This window comes from Chinchilla lanigera, unplaced genomic scaffold, assembly GCF_000276665.1.
Source record: "Chinchilla lanigera isolate Chin_1 unplaced genomic scaffold, ChiLan1.0 scaffold00038, whole genome shotgun sequence".
NCBI lineage: Eukaryota > Metazoa > Chordata > Mammalia > Rodentia > Chinchillidae > Chinchilla > Chinchilla lanigera.
Genome location: NW_004955439.1, coordinates 3,941,293 through 3,959,002, shown reverse-complemented (window position 1 = coordinate 3,959,002; position 17,710 = coordinate 3,941,293). Strand labels below are relative to the sequence as shown.

The following is a 17,710-nucleotide window of genomic DNA, read 5'->3' as shown; positions in this document are numbered from 1 at the left end:
CCCATAACAATAATCCCCCCAAGGAGTCCAACTGGAGGCCAAGAGCCCATGACAATGTCTCGTGCAGGCCTGTCTCACAGATCTGTGCTGGGAAGACCCAGAGGTCAGTGGTGGGAGCTAGCGAGTTCTGTGCCAGGGGGATGAAGGATCTGTGCCAGCAGGCTGAGGGATCTGTACTGGAGCCAGAAGCAATGCTAAAGTAAGAACCAGAGCTCCCTTGAAAGGTACCATAGCCATCCTCGGTGACAATAAGGTCCTGAGCTCCTCCGAGGCTGAGAACAGCCAAGTCTATATCCGGAAAGCCAGCTCAACAAGCTTCTCCGGGAGACTGAATAGTGCACCATCTTCCCCTCCATAGTTCATCAGGAAAGCCAGCATGACATGCTCCTCCAAGAGAACCAACAGCTCCCAACAGCCTCTTTTTCTTCTCCAGTTCTGCCTCTTACACTGCTGGCAATAGCAGCAGGTGGGCCTCCCACACCCAGCACCACGCTGGTTCAGTTCAGCTAGGTGTTACAAGCTGACCACCAGTTGTCAATCCACAACACCCTCCATGTTACTATATTTGGAGATAAGTCTTTTTAGAGGGTAATTAAGGTTTAATGAGGTGTTAAGAATGTAGCCTTAGAAGAACCTGGAATAGAGATATCTCTGTCCATGTTCTGTTCCAAAGAAAGGCCATCTGAGCACAACGCAAAGACATCCCATCTATAAACTGGCAAGAGTTTTCACTATAATCCTGCCATGTGGGTATACTAGTCCAGGACTTGTAGCCTCTGAAACTGTGAGATAATAAATTTTTGTTGTTGAAGCCCACCCAGTTTATTTTACTTGGTTATGGGAGCCTAAGCAGACTAAGACAGAGCATATATTAAAAAGCCACTAAAGTAGCTTTTCAAGCCAGGCATGGTGGCACATGCTTGTAATTCTAGCACTCAGTGAGACTGAGGCAGGACAATCCCAATTTGAGCCCAGCCTGGGCAACTTAGCAAGTTAGTGACACTGTGGCCCAAAGAAAGGGCTGTGGGTATAGCTCAACGTAAAGGCCCTGTATTCATCACCATTACAAAAGCAAAACCTAATTCAGGTTGCATATTTGGAAAGCCTTCAAAGAGGGCTGTGGGTACAGCTCAGCGGCACAAGCACCTGACTGGAAAGACTTCAAAATTGGAACATGAAGCCCAATATTATAGTTGTCTTAGTGCCCAGAAACCAGTCGCAGTTTGTTTTTCTATACCTTGGATGTTTGTTCCAGAACATCCATGATAAATTGATGACACTGATCTCTAGAAGTGTGAGAAATATACCGCCACCAACCTGGCCTCCTTGAGTGTTGCTCTAATGGAATGTAGAAATGTTTCATTATGGTGAGGGCAGATGACTGCTGTACTGTGCCTGCCCATGCGCAGATATAACTCTGAACAAGCAGAACTCAGATGTATATTCAGAAGGCAGCTTCCCTGTTCTCATGCAACCCTCAGGTAGTCTTCATCCAGGTCCAAGGATTCTTCTAGTCCCTGGGGGTGCAGAGGAAACAAGGCAGATGGCTCTTACCCTCTGGTTGGGAAGACAGGCAATTAAAAAGTAATTATGAGTAAAGGAGAAAAAACAAGTGGCATGAGACAAAGCATCTGTGTTATTCTGTGTGGACAAGGAAGTTGGTGGTTAGTGGACAATGCATGATTTATATTTAAACTTTTGGGGTCTATTAATGAATACATAGAAGCATTCTGTGGGCTTGCATTAGTGAATCATAGCTGAGCTTCCTTTGGTCCAGTGACCAAAGGAATCAGTTATACCTTAAATAACATAAAGTACTGCTCAGACACATAAATTAAGCCATTTTATGTGATTAAACTCAGACTCACAGCACCATAATTGGCTGGATACAAGGGCCATGCCTTCTGATTCAGTATTTTAAGAAGGGAGTGATACAGACTGGGGACTAACCTTTTTTCAAGTAGCAGGCCAACCTGTTGTGCCTCATAGATGCCCCTATCCACAGATGTCACCTCCACATATTCAGAAACTCAGAGATGGGTTTGAATTAACATCTTCTGAGAAGTAAGCAGTTGCTTTGAATGGTAAAATCACTCACTTATTTTGGTGTGACTGAGTGATTCAGCTTTTTTATTTCCTGTCAAGTCTCTTAGAACCTTAGGGAATAGTTACAGTTAACAAAGAGGGGGTTCTTACTTTGACGGGTCCAGCTTGGGAGGAACTGGGAGGTTGTGGTAAGGAGAAGCAGCTTCAAAAATTGTAAGCTCTGTAACTTTTCAGTTGTGTTATCTTTTGCCTTGAGTTTTCTGATTTTCTTGTGGGTGGCCAATTGGCCAAGCTATGAGTGGCTTCCATCCAAGGTACCCACAGATCAACCTAGAACTATCCCTGAAAGTCCCCTCTATGCAAGGTCTCACATTTAGCCATGACCCCAACAAACAGGCAGCTGTACCATCTGGAATAGGAAGGCCTCCGCTGACAGCCTCCGTCAGTTCCAGCAGACTGCCTCCTGCTGCAGACACAAAGAGCCAGAAGACCTCAGCACAGACTAAGCTCTGTCAAAAGAGTAGTCCCAGCAGGCCTCAACCAACAAGAGCCTTCCCAGATCACAAGCAGATTTCCAGAGAGTAAGTCAGTGAGCCCTCACACAATCTAGGTTTCTGGGCTGCACAAAAGTCCATACAAGCCCTGTGGATAGCCATTTTAATTTCAGCTTTCAGTACAGTAAGTAGTTTAAGATTGTTTTATATATCCCTAGAGGTATTAAAATACCATGCCATTTTGACAGCAATATAAGAAGTTGCCTAGTTCTGCTTAGAAATAGCATAACAATGTAAAAACTAAAAACATTGCTAAGCTCTTTTCTGAAATGATGGGTTGTAGAGTATTTTAGTTTATAACAGTGATTATTGATAGCGTCTAATTGACTTAACTTCCCTTAAGCTTGTTGGTTGGTGTCTTACAGATGAGATCTATGGAAACAGCCTGATTTCCACTGTAATCGACAGCTGCAATTGCTCCGACTCCAGTGACATTGAACTGAGTGATGACTGGGCTGCCAAGAAATCTCCCAAAATTTCCAGAGCAAGCAAATCACCCAAACTCCCAAGGTAATCTCAGTCTTCAGATGCTTACCCTTTTCTGTTCCTCTGATATGACTATTTGTGCCTGCAACAGAGTCCCATCAAATCTGATTCTTGGGGGGTGGGGTGTGCATTCTGAACCATCTTTAGTCCAGTGGCCCAATTCTAGAACCTTTTCTTGCTCAGATAAACTTTTTTAAGTTAAAAGAAAGAAAGAAAGAAAGAAACTGACACTTGTGCAGCAAGTTCAACATCCCCTTTTCTTTTCTTACTACCTTTTCTTTGTTTTCCTTCAGGATAGAAAGACACCCAGTAGGAAGTTTGCTAAACCCTCGGAACTTCTCTAGGGGTTATCAACGATGGTAGGTGACATAGGGGTGGCCGGAGCTCACAGGCTTGTTTTTTTCTTCCAGTTTAAGAAAAGGAAGAAAAAGGTCTTACAGTGGATGTAGTGTGTTGAAGAGAATACCAAATTAAATGCCTACAATGCTGCAATTAAGAAAATTATAGTAAACTCATAAAAAGAAAAGATTCCTAAGGTTTGTCTTAAAACTAGAAAGCAAAGAGTATGTGGAAGGACCTGGGTTGTCATAGTTAAGGACACCACCTTCTCTGTATGATTTTGGAGTTTCCTTATCTGTGGACATTAATGGGGGAACCAGATTGTCTTGGTTACTTTTCTCTCATTGCTGGCACAAAATACCTGACACCCAAAATTAAGGAAGGAAAGGTTTATCTGGCTCACAGTCTGTGGAGGTTTCAGTCCATACTTGGCTGGCTCCAAGGCAGAATGGCATATGGCAGAGGGCAGCAGTTCATGGCAGTGGAAAAACAGCAAAAGCATCAAGAGCAAAAGGGTAGGAGCAGAAAGAACAAGGATGTTTCCCTCTTTTATATTATATGCAGGGCAGGCGTAGCACTCATACCCATAATACCAGCATTGGACAATGAATCAGCCATAAACACTAGAAGCCCGCCCCATGACTTCATGAAACTTTGTGGGGGCATCTAGACACAAACCATAACACAGATCCTCACCAAGATCTTTACTAACTTCACAGTTCTATATTACCATGAAAAATTAAGGTCCACTTTACATATAAATATACGCATGTGCAAATGCTTGACCTTAAACAGCTAGGTCATGGAGCAGTTGCTATACCAGTGTGTCTATGCCTGGTGCAAAATAATGTGCCCATCATCCCAGAAGGTCCCTTGTGCTTTTCTCATTTGATAAGACTTCTGTCACAACAGATTAGTTTTGCTGGTTCTTGAATTTCATACAAATAGAATCAAATGATGTATACCCTTTTTATCTGGCTTTTTTGCTCAACATAGTAATTTTGAGATTCATACATTTCATCACATATGTCAGTAGTTTGCTTCTCTTTATTGATCTGTGGAATTAGTTCATTGGAAAGTGTTTATCTTTTTTTTAACCAATCAATGGATATATAATAGTTTCCAGTTACAGACATATTTATGCAAAACTTTCATGGCTATATGCCCTCATTTCTCTTGGATATGCACATAGAAAGGAAATTGCAGGGTCATGGGTTACATATATGTTAAATTTTATTGAAAACTACCAATCCAAACCATATCTCAAGGTAGTTATCCCAAGTTAAATTCTGAGCACTGATAGAGCAGAGTTTTAGCTGCTTCCATTCTCACCTACAGGTTGATAGTTATTTTTAAAAATAATTTTACCTACTCAAGTGGATGTGTTGTAGTGTCTCTTTCTAGCTTAATTCTGGATCTCCAATGATTTTTGATTCCGAGCACTTTTTCATACGTTTCTCATACATTGACTAGCAATCTAGTTCTCACCTTTTGTGAAGTGTGTGTGCAGGTTCTTTGTCCATTTCTTATTGGGCTATTTTTTTGTATTTGAGTTGTCAATGTTCTCTACATATAATAGATATAAGTGTTTTGTCAGATGTGTATGTTGCCAGATAGTTCAAAATAGTATATGAAGTTATTTTATGGTCAATGCCTTTTGCACCTGGTTTAGGAAATCCTGTTTTACCCTAAGGCCATAAAGACAGTCTTCTCTTCCAGCACCTTTTAGAATTTCAGTTTTCACATTGTATCTCAGATTAGTTTTACATCCCGATTAATTCTTTTGTGTGGTGTGAATTAAGGGATAAACATTTATTTTTTTTCCATCTAGATACTCAGTTGCTAGAGCAGTCCGATAGGTTTAATTTTTTTCATCTTTATTCTAAATCTTGTAAAAGTTGCATGTAAAATTATGAACTTTTCAACCGGGTGTGGTGGCACACACCTGTTGTCCCAGCACTCAGAAGGGTGAGGCAGGAGGGCTGTTCATAAGTTTGAGGCCAACCTGAACTACATAACAAGACCCTGTCTCAAAAGCGAAACAAACAAACAAAATAACCCAAACTTTTCAATACTTCCAGTGTTTTAAGCTTTTTTCATTAGTGAGGCTGACACAGAAGTTCCCATGTAGACAGTTAAATCATTCTTTTCCCAATAGATGTCCTTTTAAGGTTATTTCTCGTCTGGCTGGTCCTCCTTCCTCCTCCTCTCCCCACCTGGAATCCCCTCTATACAGCAACCAGGCTAATGGTCCTATCTCACAGCTTTAATCAGCTTAACCACCCATTGTCTTGGTTACTTTCCTCTCGTTGCTGGGACAAAATACCTGACACCCAAAATTAAGGAAGGAAAGGTTTATTTTGCTTACAGTTTGTGGAGGTTTCAGTCTGTACTTGGCAAGTTACAAGGCAGAGTGGCACATGGCAGAGGGCTACAGCTCTCAGCCGAATCAACAAGCACCCATAAGGGCGGAATGGCCTCAAGCAGCCTCTTCCTCTCCCTTACATATGCAAACTATCCACCCCAGGGTGGGTGTGGCTCTCACACCCATAATCAATCAAACTCTAAAAGCCTGCCCCATGGCCACATGAGGCTTTGGGGGGACACACAGACACAAACCATAACACCCATCCTCCCATTCTTCAGGATCTCTGGGGAAGTTTTGCATCAGGCTTGCAAGTAATATACAAGAGGCTTAATGCATTTTTATAGGATGTTATAAACTTTACAGTATTCATTGTTATAAAACTCTCTCTGGAGTAGAGTGACATGAAACACATGTCTTTACATTACAAAGGAATTGAGAAACAAAGGTAGAGTATAGAATCAAAAGGCAGCAGAAAAGCTTTAAATTCACTGATTTGATTTAAATATTGCAGGTTGTATAAAGTATTAGATAAATCTGTTAAAATTCAACATATCATAAAAAGAATTTTTAAAATCATAGTGGCCTTTGGATAAGACATGACTCTTCCCTCCTGCCATTTTCCCCAAGACTAATTGTGCAAAGGTATATTTCCATACTTTCTGTAGGTAGGTAGAAAGTGAAAGAGTTAATTTTCTCAGGTTCCTTACAATTAAATCACTTGATCTAATCTCAGTATATTTTTAAATATTTTATATGTTATTCAGAATACAGTTGTTATTCTTTATTCATGTTCATAAAAGTACAGGAGTAAGAGCTTTGTGAAATTAGGGCTCTGGCCACTGAAAATCGACATCCACGTCAGACTGTCTAGACAGGGAAGCGGAGTGCTGGGTCCAGCCCTGCCCACTCTGTGGGTGCCTGACTCTTGCTGATGTTGTCTCCACAGGATTAGCATTGAAGCCCGGAAGTCTCCCAAGCTGCCCCGGGCTTCCCAGGAGATCTCCCGATCCCCCCGGTTGCCCATACGCAAGCCCTCCATTGGCTCGCCCAGTCTGATGCGGAGAGAATTTCCTTTTGAAGACATCACTCAGGTAGTAGAATGTCTGTCAGTGCTGGCCTGATTTGATTGAACCCTCAGGCCACCTGAATGTACTGCCTTCCTTCCCAACTTGTCTGCCCCACTCACTGCCATACCTGCACACAGGCCACCTGGCTGTGCTCCATGTGCCTCTCTGCTACAGGAATCTTCCTCCAGTAGAGCTCTGGCTGAGATACTTCTGCACTTTTCTGCCTTGCTACTGTGAAGCCAATTCTAGTCCTACAATGATTCCCCAGTTTCTAGGGAGAGAGCCCCAGTCATAGGCCCCTCAGTCCAGTCCTGCCTAAGCCACCCACTCCATCTCCTTCTCCTTGTTTTAGCCCCCACTTCCAGACTGAACTCCAATGCCACCTCTGTCATGAAGTCTTCCTGTACTTGCTCAGGCATAGTGCATGGGACATCAGATGTCTAACTACCTCTGACATCTCTCAGGGACACTATAAAAGTCTCTGTGAGCCCTCTCTCCTCATTAAGTCATAAGCTTCTTGAGGAAGTAGATTTGTTCATCTGTATTTTTGCTCCTATACATGTACTCATGCTTGTGCATAATGATAACATTTTGAAAGGTGTTTTATCTGAATGGGAAAAAAGGTAATTTGGTAGTGTAAGGACAAAAATCATACCAGTGTAGCTCTTTCCAGGGAAAACATAAGAGTATAAGTAGATGCGGGTTTAAGATTTTCTCACTAGTTCAGTGATTAGGGGAAAAGGGAGGCAAACAAAAACGTACCCAAGTCACTTTGGTGGACTATTAAAAAAGTTTTTTATTTACTTACTTATTTTTTAAATAGGATCTCAGTATATTGTCCAGGCTAACCTCCAACTCCTGGGCTCAAGCCATCCTCTGGACTCAGCTTCCTGAGTAACTGGGGCTACAGGTGTGTGCTACCTCACCTAGCTTTAGTGGCCTTTTTAAACGCATACTTACGGACATACTGGGAAAGCACTCACTACTAGCTCAGTGTACCACCACTAGAAAATGGGAACTCAGCATGCTCCCGTTAGCATTTGGTCTTTAAAAATGACAAAATTATGGAAGGAATGAAGATAGATAGAAGGACAGATTAGATAGACAAATAGATAGGAAGGAAGGAAGGAGCCAGGGCCTTCACACTGAGCTACATCCCCAGCTTTTTTTTCTAGACAGGGTCTCACTGAATTGGCCAGGCTGAGCTTGAATTTGTAATCCTCCCGCCTCAGCCTCCTAAAGTGTAGGGGTTATAGGCATGCACCACCCTATCCAGCTCATACTTGTGACTTTTAAAGCAATAAATGGTAACATTTTTACAGTTGACCAATGGAAATATATCCTGGAATGTGGAAGTAGACTAAGAGTCTTCATTTTTCTTTTCATATTTCTCCCCCACAGCACAACTATCTTGCTCAGGTTACGTCCAATATCTGGGGAACCAAATTTAAGATTGTGGGCTTGGCTGCTTTCCTGCCAACCAACCTCGGTGCAGGTAAAAAAACCCATTCTCTTTTCTCACCATTCCTGTTAGAGATCAGATCCAAAAACCAAGTCTCAACCTTTGTCAGCTTAAATTAGAAAATGAGCTCTTCAAACAGTACAGATTAGCCAGGTGAGTGATGAGTGTGTAAGTTGCTCCAGACCTTGACTCCAGCCAGCATGATTTTGGAAAAATTAGAATTATCACTCAAATTGGCTTTTAACACTGGCATTATAGTATTTTTTTAAAAAGATAATCCTTGACTTATAAAAACTAATAGAAGTACAAAAGGAACAGAAATATCCAAAACCTGTATCTGAACTCTCAAAGATTTCCAAATCTTTTGGTCTCTATGGGCAGATTTTGATACAGTCTGAGACCTTGAATCACAAGAAATTTCTAAAAAAAGTAGATGAAAAAAATGATTAAAGACTACAAGAAGTTGGCTGTTTACAGTATAGTTCTTAGTGGTAAATATTTATAAATTTCATTTCTCAGTTCATTCTGGTCTTACACTAACCAGAATAAACATTCTATCCATGAAGAGTGTGAGACAGAGATAAAAAGTAAACCAAGGGAGGACAGACCTGGCTCAGAACCCACACTTGGGTTCTCACCTGCATTCCAGATGAGTAATGATCACTTGTCACAGCTACCTCTGAGGTAGAAATGAAAATGCAAGAGATCCTTTTCAAAGCAACTTCTTCCTACTGGGTAGATCCCTTTTTGGACTAAGGAGTTATATTCTTACTCCCATCTTCCTTAGTGGCCTGCTTGTTTCCCATTGTACACATCCTCCGTGAGACCAAGTAGGGCTGTGGCCCTTGATCTCAGATATGTTCGAGGTAGCCTACAATTATTTTTGAAAAGTTCTAAATCTGTCTGTAAGAATTGTTTTGTACACAGATGCTTTAAATTCTTGCAAATCAGATGTTTTTTAAAAGGCCTGTTGCTATGTGTGCATCTTCAGAGAGTTATTAAAGAGCACTCATTTGGATTTTTCATTTTGAGGTTTCTCAGCTCAAAGAAAAAGAAGAATAAAAGTAAAACATAAAACTGACTTGGAAATAACAGTATACCATCCCTGTGTGTAAAGCAAAGAAAACTTATAATGTTTTCATCAACCTGGAAACTCTCTAGTGACCACAGAAGTTTGTTCAGGTATTCATCAGTGCCCTATTGACAGATATGGTTGATTTTTAATAAACATTGCTTGAATATCATTATTACCCCCAAATCAGTAATCTGAGAACTTAGCCATCTACCTTTAGTAAATACTGAAAAAAGGAATAGAGGTGTGAATTTATTTAATGGATCTTTTCATTCTACCCTTATTTCTTATATGAATAGATCCACAAATAAACTAACAAGGACCTTAAAATGAGAGAGCCTCTGAGTGCCTCTGAGGACCTACTGCTCCAGATGACTCAGTGGAGAGCCTAAGATAAAAGCTTACTCTATGAGTGTTAAAATCATTGTCCTCATCAATGACCTTTTTATTTTTTTTACTTATTGGGGAGGGTACTGGGAATTGAACTCAGCACCTTGTGCTTGCCAGGCAGGCACTGTATTTGGTTACGTACAGTTATTAAGTTAAAAGAACTTTCCACTTAATTCTACTAGAGAAAAGGAATTAACTCTGATTCTAGAAGGTATATTATATACATGGTACCCCATTAAATGTTTTAAAAAACAATATATACTGCTCTACTCTAGTGGGATTTAAAAAGTGAGTGTTGTTCCCTACGTTGGATAATTTATTTCCTTCAGTGAGAATATCTGGCCCATGAAATTTTTTATTTTTAATTTTTGCATTTTTTAATTTTAAAAATATATAATAGATTCAAAATTTAGAAAATTCAAAGGAGTGTATAATAAAAATCTCTCTGATCATCACCCCAGTCACCAACTTTTTTTCCCTGGAGGCAACTGATGATGTTCTTCTAATCCCTCCTCAGGGTTTGTTTTTTTTTTAATTGTATTGTTCTTTCTCTATTTGAACAACAAAGAGTAGCACTTTAACACGTGGAATATTAAGCCATATAGAACCATTTACAGTTTTCCCACCAAAATTTATATTGTCTTTCTTTTGAGGACAGAGAGATGAAAACAGGGGTAAAACCATTTCTGTTGGGTAGAAAAGTCACCTTAGCCACCAGTCCCGGCACTAGCCTTGCATGGAGGCCTCAGCAAAGCAGCAGCTCTGCCAAAGCAGTGCCTGCTAGTTGGGCCTGAGATATTCAAGGACTAACTGTGGAGATGGGATGTGGCTTACCATCAAAAATTCAGCTGTAAAGAACCTTTGTTTCTACATATCACAGGAGATGCAATTAAACATAAAAGAGAGTTGACAGGGCCTTTCACCTTAATTTTAACCTCTTGTGTAAAACTTCAGTCTAGATTTGTTATTTTTTAATTTATTTTCTCTCTAAATATTTAGTTGCAGTCTGGGCTTTCTCTTAAATATTCTTGTTAATGTAATTAAATCTTAAAGTTAAAAAAAAAAAGCTCTGTGGAAATCCTATATAAATCTCTGTCAAAGTGAGCTCAAGGCCAGCCTGAACCTGCATAACGAGACCCTGTCTCAAAAAGACTAAAAAAAAAAAAAAAAGAAAGAAAAAAATCTCTATCATGACCATTATGTTAAAGTGGAAAGACAGTAAGGCAAGAATCCAGTCCCAAATGATGACATTCCATTCCTGTGTGATGCTTGTCACCTGTCCCCTACCTTTTGCTTTCAAATAGCTCCTTAATTGCCCAGTGTTTCCTAAGCATGGCACTCTGATTACCGCTGTTTTCACTAAATTTTTCTTCCGTAGATGAAGTTTTTTAAAAATATTTTTTCCTACCCCAGCTCATTACCCCTCCAATGGATTTAACCCTTAAGATTTTGACATTCAAAATTCTTGGTTCTAGCCAGGCGTGGTGGCTCATGACTGTAATCCCAGCACTCAGGAGGTTGAGGCAGGAGGATTGCTGTGAGTTCAAGGCCAGCCTGGGCTACAAAGTGAGTTTAAAATCAACCTGAAAGACCCTGTCTCAAAAAACAAAACAAAACAAAAAAATTCTTGGTTCTATAAACAGACTATTGGCAGAGTAGCCCAGCTACACCAACTATTTACCGTTGCTGAGTGTTAAACCACGCCCTGTATGGCTGTGTGTAAACCAGGAGAGATGAAGAGTTTATTGGGCTCTTGGCTCTGCCTGTGCAGATTTGTCTTCTTATGGCAGAGAACACAGCCCTTTATTCCTCTTCCTAGGACCCCACTTGTGCTGTGGCCCTCCTCCACCATGTCTCTATTAACTGTGTCCTTCCCCCCCACAGTGATCTATAAAACCAGCCTGCTGCATCTCCAGCCACGGCAGATGACCATCTATCTCCCAGAAGTTCGAAAGATTTCCATGGACTATATTAACTTACCTGTCTTCAACCCAAATGTTTTCAGTGAAGATGAAGATGATTTACCAGGTGTGTCCACATTCATGGACTTGTGTATCATGGTCCCTCTTAGTGGATTATGCAAGGAGGGAAGAGTGGTAAGTCACTGCAGAGTATGGCCTGCCACCTTAGTCTGAAAAGGCATACTCAGCTTGGTAAGGCTGGTAGATGGAGTGTCATGTCCCAGCAGGAAGACCATAGATGGGTACCTGTCTGAGGAGGCATGAAGCTGTCAGAGCATGGCTCCTTAAAGTGGCAGTGGTCTCATATTTTTCTCCCATCTGCCTTTGTCTTCCCAGTAACCCTCTTAGTCATTTGCCAGATAAAGGTAAGTTAGCAGAACTGAGATCAGAACTGAAACCCAGCCAGGTGTAGTGATGCATGCCTATAATCCCAGCATTTGGCAGGCTGAGGCAGAAGGATCATTGTGAGTTCAAGGCCAGCCTGGGCTACAAAGTGAGTTCAAGACCAGCCTGAACTGCATGGTGAGACCCTGTCTCAAAAAGACAAAAAAAACAAAAACCAAAAAACCTGAAACCCATCTGGGGGTCTTGGCCAGACTCTGTCCTTTCACCCTCAGATAGAGAGTATGCTTATGATACCCACAGAGCCCTGTGTCTCAAACCTGTCCCATCTCCAGGACAAAAGACTGTGTAGCACTACTCTGTTTAAAGGGCCAGCCTGAGTTAGAGGTGCATCTGGTACAGTTTTTAAATTCCAGTTTTACAGATTGTCAAGTATTTATGTAATCTTGTTAGTTTGTTTTATGATGGGAAGATCCTTAAAAGATCCTACGTTGATTAATAGATCAGAGTGGTTTCTAGTCTATCAAATTAGTTATATGTAACTGTTCTCAGTTATGCTAGGGTACTTCCAACATTTGCTTTTCTAAGTCCACCTGTACTTTCATAGATACAGATTCTCCATTTCCAACATCAGTATCTTCAATTTGATGAAACCTCATGGACTTGAGCCTCATAGCACATCCTCTGCTCTTAGATTGAGAAGTGTCTTTTAAACTTTCCCTTAGCACCCTCCTGTTCTCCCCAAATACAGCAAATAGAGGCCTCTAAAGTATTTAGTTGCTCCTATAGTTTTCTTTGCTATCTCTGGTTCCAGTGAGAGGAGAGAATATACTGTCTTAGGGCTTATATTCAATGATGGTGGCTCAATAACGATACTTCTCTTTTGGAGTGAAAGGTGGCTGCTGTTAAGTGTTCCCTACAGGTCAGAGAACATCAGGAAAAGGGATCTGAACAAGAATGATAGGAAACTTGAGATGGGACCCACGTTAGTGCAACAAGAGAGTAATTTGTGTCTCATTAGAGCCCCAGGAATGGGAGAGAGTTATAGACTCCAAGGGCAGGCTTGCCTTTTTTTTTTTTTTTTTTTTTAATGTATTACCATTAATTAAACCCAGGGATGCTCATCCACTGAGTCACACCTTTAGCCCTTTTTATCTTGAGACAAAGTCTTGCTAAATTTCCCAGGGTAGCCTCTTGAACTTGTGGTCTTTCCTTAGCCTCCTGAATATTTGGGATTACAGATGTGTACCACCATGACTGGCTTGTGGGCTTGACTTTTGTTAGGTCAGCTGGCTACATTCTGCCTTTCTGGTATTAGGTCAGCCAGCCTGTTAGATCCTGTTTCCTGTCCAACTTCTAGTTACTATGTGACTATTAGCACTAGGCTTCAGGCTTCTGGCAGTGTTGTCTGAACAGGAGCCACAGTGGTTCAGTGGGTCTAAAGGAGCAAAACTGGCAGGATGCTTGGTGGGCACTTTCGCCAGACAACAACTCTGAAGCATCTATTTGCAGGTAACTGTTCATATGTATGTTCCATGAGATTCCCACCCTTAGGGAGTATTTATAGGGTTTCATTCAGCATGGCGCTCCATAGTGTTCAAAATGCTGTAAAGCAAATAAATTAGGAAGTAGTCCTTTACCTAATATGCATATTTGCTGGAGGATTCTTCTTACTGTTTTTCTACCATATTTTACATGATTCTACTTATAGAAACTGAATGTGTGTACAGATTTCAGATACACATCTGTTGTGTGTCACTTTCTATGCCAGCCAATCCATAATTATAGATAAACCTGCTTGGAAGCTTAAACACTGAGTCCTGAGTGGAGTCCTATGTTGTACTGTTGTCCTTTTCTTGCATAAAAGGGTGGGCTACCATTAAGTATCATCAGTAAAAAAAAGTTATTAATTACTTGTGCTGATACCGTTCAGGTACAAATCCACATTCAGGCATAGCCATTGAAAAAACTCTGACAATGCTTTTGGCCTACAGATAGTGGGCAGGCTACCCAGAAGACCCCCCTGCCCCAATTTCCTGTGTATCTTCCTAGGAATACTAGAGAAGGTTTGTGAGTGGTACACATTTCTCTAAGCAAACACACTCAGTGTCTAACAATTGCATTCTGCATGCAAAGAATGAGTCCACATCTAATGCTTATACCCAGTCTCATGACACTATTTTGTAAGTAACTCCTTTTTCTAATTTCTTTCCAGTAACAGGAGCATCTGGTGTCCCTGAGAATAATCCACCTTGTACTGTGAACATCCCTATTGCACCGATCCACAGCTCGGCTCAGGCTCTTTCCCCAACACAGAATATAGGGCTGGTGCAGTCCCTGCTGGCCAATCAGAATGTGCAGCTAGATGTCCTGACCAATCAGACGACAGCTGTGGGAGCATCAGAACATATAGGTGACAGTGTGACTCAGTACCCAGTCCCCAACCGGTACTCAAACCCTGGACAGGTGATTTTTGGAGGTATGGAAATGGGCCGCATCATTCAGAACCCTCCTCAGTTGCCCTTGCCACCGCCACCGCCGCCGCCACCACCACCACCGCCGCCGCCGCCACCACCACTACCATTACCACCACCACCACCACAGGGGGTCATGCAGCTGGCTATGGTGGACCATGGAGACCGAGACCATGAGCACCTGCAGAAGTCAGCCAAGGCCCTGCGGCCAGTGCCTCAGCTAGCAGCTGAGGGGGACGCGGTAGTCTTCACTGCCCCCCAAGAGGTCCAGGTGACAAAAATGAACCCCCCACCCCCCTACCCAGGAACCATCCCTGCTGCCCCAACCACAGCTGCACCCCCACCCCCTCTGCCACCACCTCAGCCCCCAGTGGATGTGTGCTTGAAGAAGGGCGACTTCTCCCTCTACCCCACATCAGCACATTACCAGCCCCCGCTAGGGTACGAGAGGATCACCACCTTCGATAGCAGCGGCAATGTGGAGGAGGTGTGCCGGCCTCGTACTCGGATGCTCTGCTCCCAGAACACCTATACGCTTCCTGGCCCAGGTAGCTCAGCCACCTTGAGGCTTACAGCCACGGAGAAGAAGGTCTCCCAGCCCTGCACCAGTGCTACCTTGAACCGCCTGACTGTCCCTCGCTACTCCATCCCCACAGGAGACCCACCTCCATATCCTGAGATTGCTAGCCAGCTGGCCCAGGGGCGGGGCACTGTCCAGAGACTGGATAGCAGCCTCATCCATGCCACCCTTCGGAGGAACAACCGTGAGGTTGCCCTCAAAATGGCCCAGCTGTCTGACAGCTCCCGGGCCCCACTACAGCCCCTGGTCAAGCCCAAAGGTGGCTCTGGTGGCGCTGTGGCACAGCTTCCAGCACGACCTCCACCAACCCTCTACACTTGCAGCCAGTGTAGTGGTGCAGGGCCTAGCCCACAGTCGGGGGCCATCCTGGCCCATGCTGTCAGCACCTCCCCGCTGGCTTCCCAGTCCTCCTACAATCTCCTGAGCCCACCTGACAGCACCCGTGACCGTACTGACTATGTAAACTCAGCCTTCACAGAAGATGAAGCTCTGTCCCAGCACTGTCAGCTTGAGAAGCCCTTGAGGCACCCCATGCTGCCCGAAGCTGCTGTCACCATGAAGCGACCTCCCCCTTACCAGTGGGATCCTGTGTTGGGTGAGGACGTTTGGGTTCCCCAGGAAAGGACAGCACAGCCTGCAGTGCCCAACCCTTTGAAACTGCCCCCTCTGATTCTAGGGCAGAGCCAGCACCTGGATGTGGCCCGGGTACCTTTTGTCTCCCCCAAGTCTCCCACCAGCCCTACTGCCACTTATCAGACAGGCTATGGGATGGGAGTACCATATCCAGGAAGCTATAACAACCCCCCCTTGCCTGGAGTTCAGGCTCCCTGCTCCCCCAAAGATGCCCTGTCCCCAACACAGTTTGCACAGCAGGAGTCTGCCGTTGTCCTTCAGCCAGCATACCCACCCAGCCTCTCCTACTGCACCTTGCCCCCCATGTACCCAGGAAGCAGCACATGCTCCAGTTTACAGCTGCCACCTATCGCCTTGCACCCATGGAGTTCCTACAGCACCTGCCCACCCATGCAGAACCCCCAGGGCACTCTCCCACCCAAGCCCCACTTGGTGGTGGAGAAGCCCCTTGTGTCCCCACCGCCAGCTGACCTCCAAAGCCACATGGGCACTGAGGTGATGGTAGAGACCACGGACAATTTCCAAGAAGTCCTCTCCCTGACGGAAAGCCCAGTCCCCCAGCGGACAGAAAAATTTGGAAAGAAGAACCGAAAGCGCCTGGATAGCCGAGCAGAGGAAGGAAATGTTCAGGCCATCACTGAGGGCAAAGTAAAGAAGGAGGCTAGGACTTTGACTGACTTTAATTCTCTCATCTCCAGTCCTCGCCTAGGAAGAGAGAAAAAGAAAGTGAAGAGTCAGAAAGACCAACTAAAATCAAAGAAGTTGAACAAAACAAACGAATTCCAGGACAGCTCAGAGAGTGAGCCTGAGCTATTTATTAGTGGGGATGAGCTAATGAACCAGAACCAGGGCAGCAAGAAGGGGTGGAAGAGTAAGAGAAGCCTGCGGACAGCCAGTGAGCTGGAGGAGTTCAAGTGCCGCAAAGCCAGCGAGAAAGAGGATGGGCGTCTGGGTAGCCAGGGATTTGTGTATGTGATGGCTAACAAGCAGCCTCTGTGGAATGAGGCCACGCAGGTGTACCAACTGGATTTTGGAGGGCGGGTGACGCAGGAATCAACCAAGAACTTCCAGATCGAGTTGGAAGGGCGGCAGGTAAGGAATTTGCAGCACTGTGGCCACTGGGTAAAGGATGTCAGTGCTTAGGCTCCCTGGGAGCACATGTTAAAAGGCCAAGCAAGAAAGGAAAACAGCAAGTATCTCCTGGGTGGAGCCATTTGGGTCTATAATGTACCCATTATAGTCTTCTATGTATTTTATCTCTCACTCCATATATAAGATTTGTAAAGAAAACTCATTCCACACCTCATGGCATGTGCTCTCTCAGAGGCAGGAGCTTGCCAGCCTTTGGTGTTTTTCTGGTCCAAAAAAACCTTATCAGATGTGCAAAGAACATGTTTATACTCCTACTTACTGATATTTCCACCAGAGGCATCATATATTGCCTTCTTCCTAAGGAAGTGTCTCATAGGTTGTGCTGTCTGCTTCTATCGGGGGCCAGCAGGTCTGGTTGCCTCTTTTCCTACCTTGTTTTCTTTTTGTGTCTTTGTTGTCCTCCACCCCCTCCCATCAGGTGATGCTGTCTGAAAGAATTGACAGCAGTTCATACATTCTAGACTTCAGTACCCTCGCTCAGCTGTGCACTGCTTTTTTCTGAGAAATGTTAGCTTCCTTCCTCCCGCTCTATCTCTACACATACAAACCCGTGAACTCTGCCCCCACCTTTCCCTAGTTAAAGCAGTCTTCATTGGTGATTTTGTTATGCCAGTAGGTAGGATTCACAGCTGAGCTGAGCTTTGTATGACAGTTTAGTTAGTATGGCTGTTTTTCCTAGACATTAATTTCTTAGTTTTTGTTTGCTTGTTGCTTACTTCTGTGCACTCATTACTAAGTCGTTCCCCCAGCTGTCTGACAGAAGGTAAGTCTTCTATGGATACAG

At 43.5% G+C, this 17,710-nt stretch overlaps 1 protein-coding gene across 3 annotated transcripts in view; it reads left to right on the top strand.

The window, feature by feature from the left end:
• Positions 1–17,710, top strand: part of Tulp4 (tubby like protein 4) — a 186,359-nt gene that overhangs the window by 162,778 nt on the left and 5,871 nt on the right. For 2 of the 3 annotated variants that reach the window (XM_005390522.2, XM_005390525.1), the window contains 6 exons: positions 2,966–3,110; positions 3,380–3,445; positions 6,740–6,884; positions 8,262–8,355; positions 11,669–11,812; positions 14,303–16,866. In XM_005390522.2, coding sequence (XP_005390579.1) covers positions 2,966–3,110; positions 3,380–3,445; positions 6,740–6,884; positions 8,262–8,355; positions 11,669–11,812; positions 14,303–16,866 — 3,158 coding nt within the window. The remainder of the gene's footprint in view (positions 1–2,965; positions 3,111–3,379; positions 3,446–6,739; positions 6,885–8,261; positions 8,356–11,668; positions 11,813–14,302; positions 16,867–17,710) is intronic. The other variant, XM_005390523.2, reaches the window with a different exon arrangement.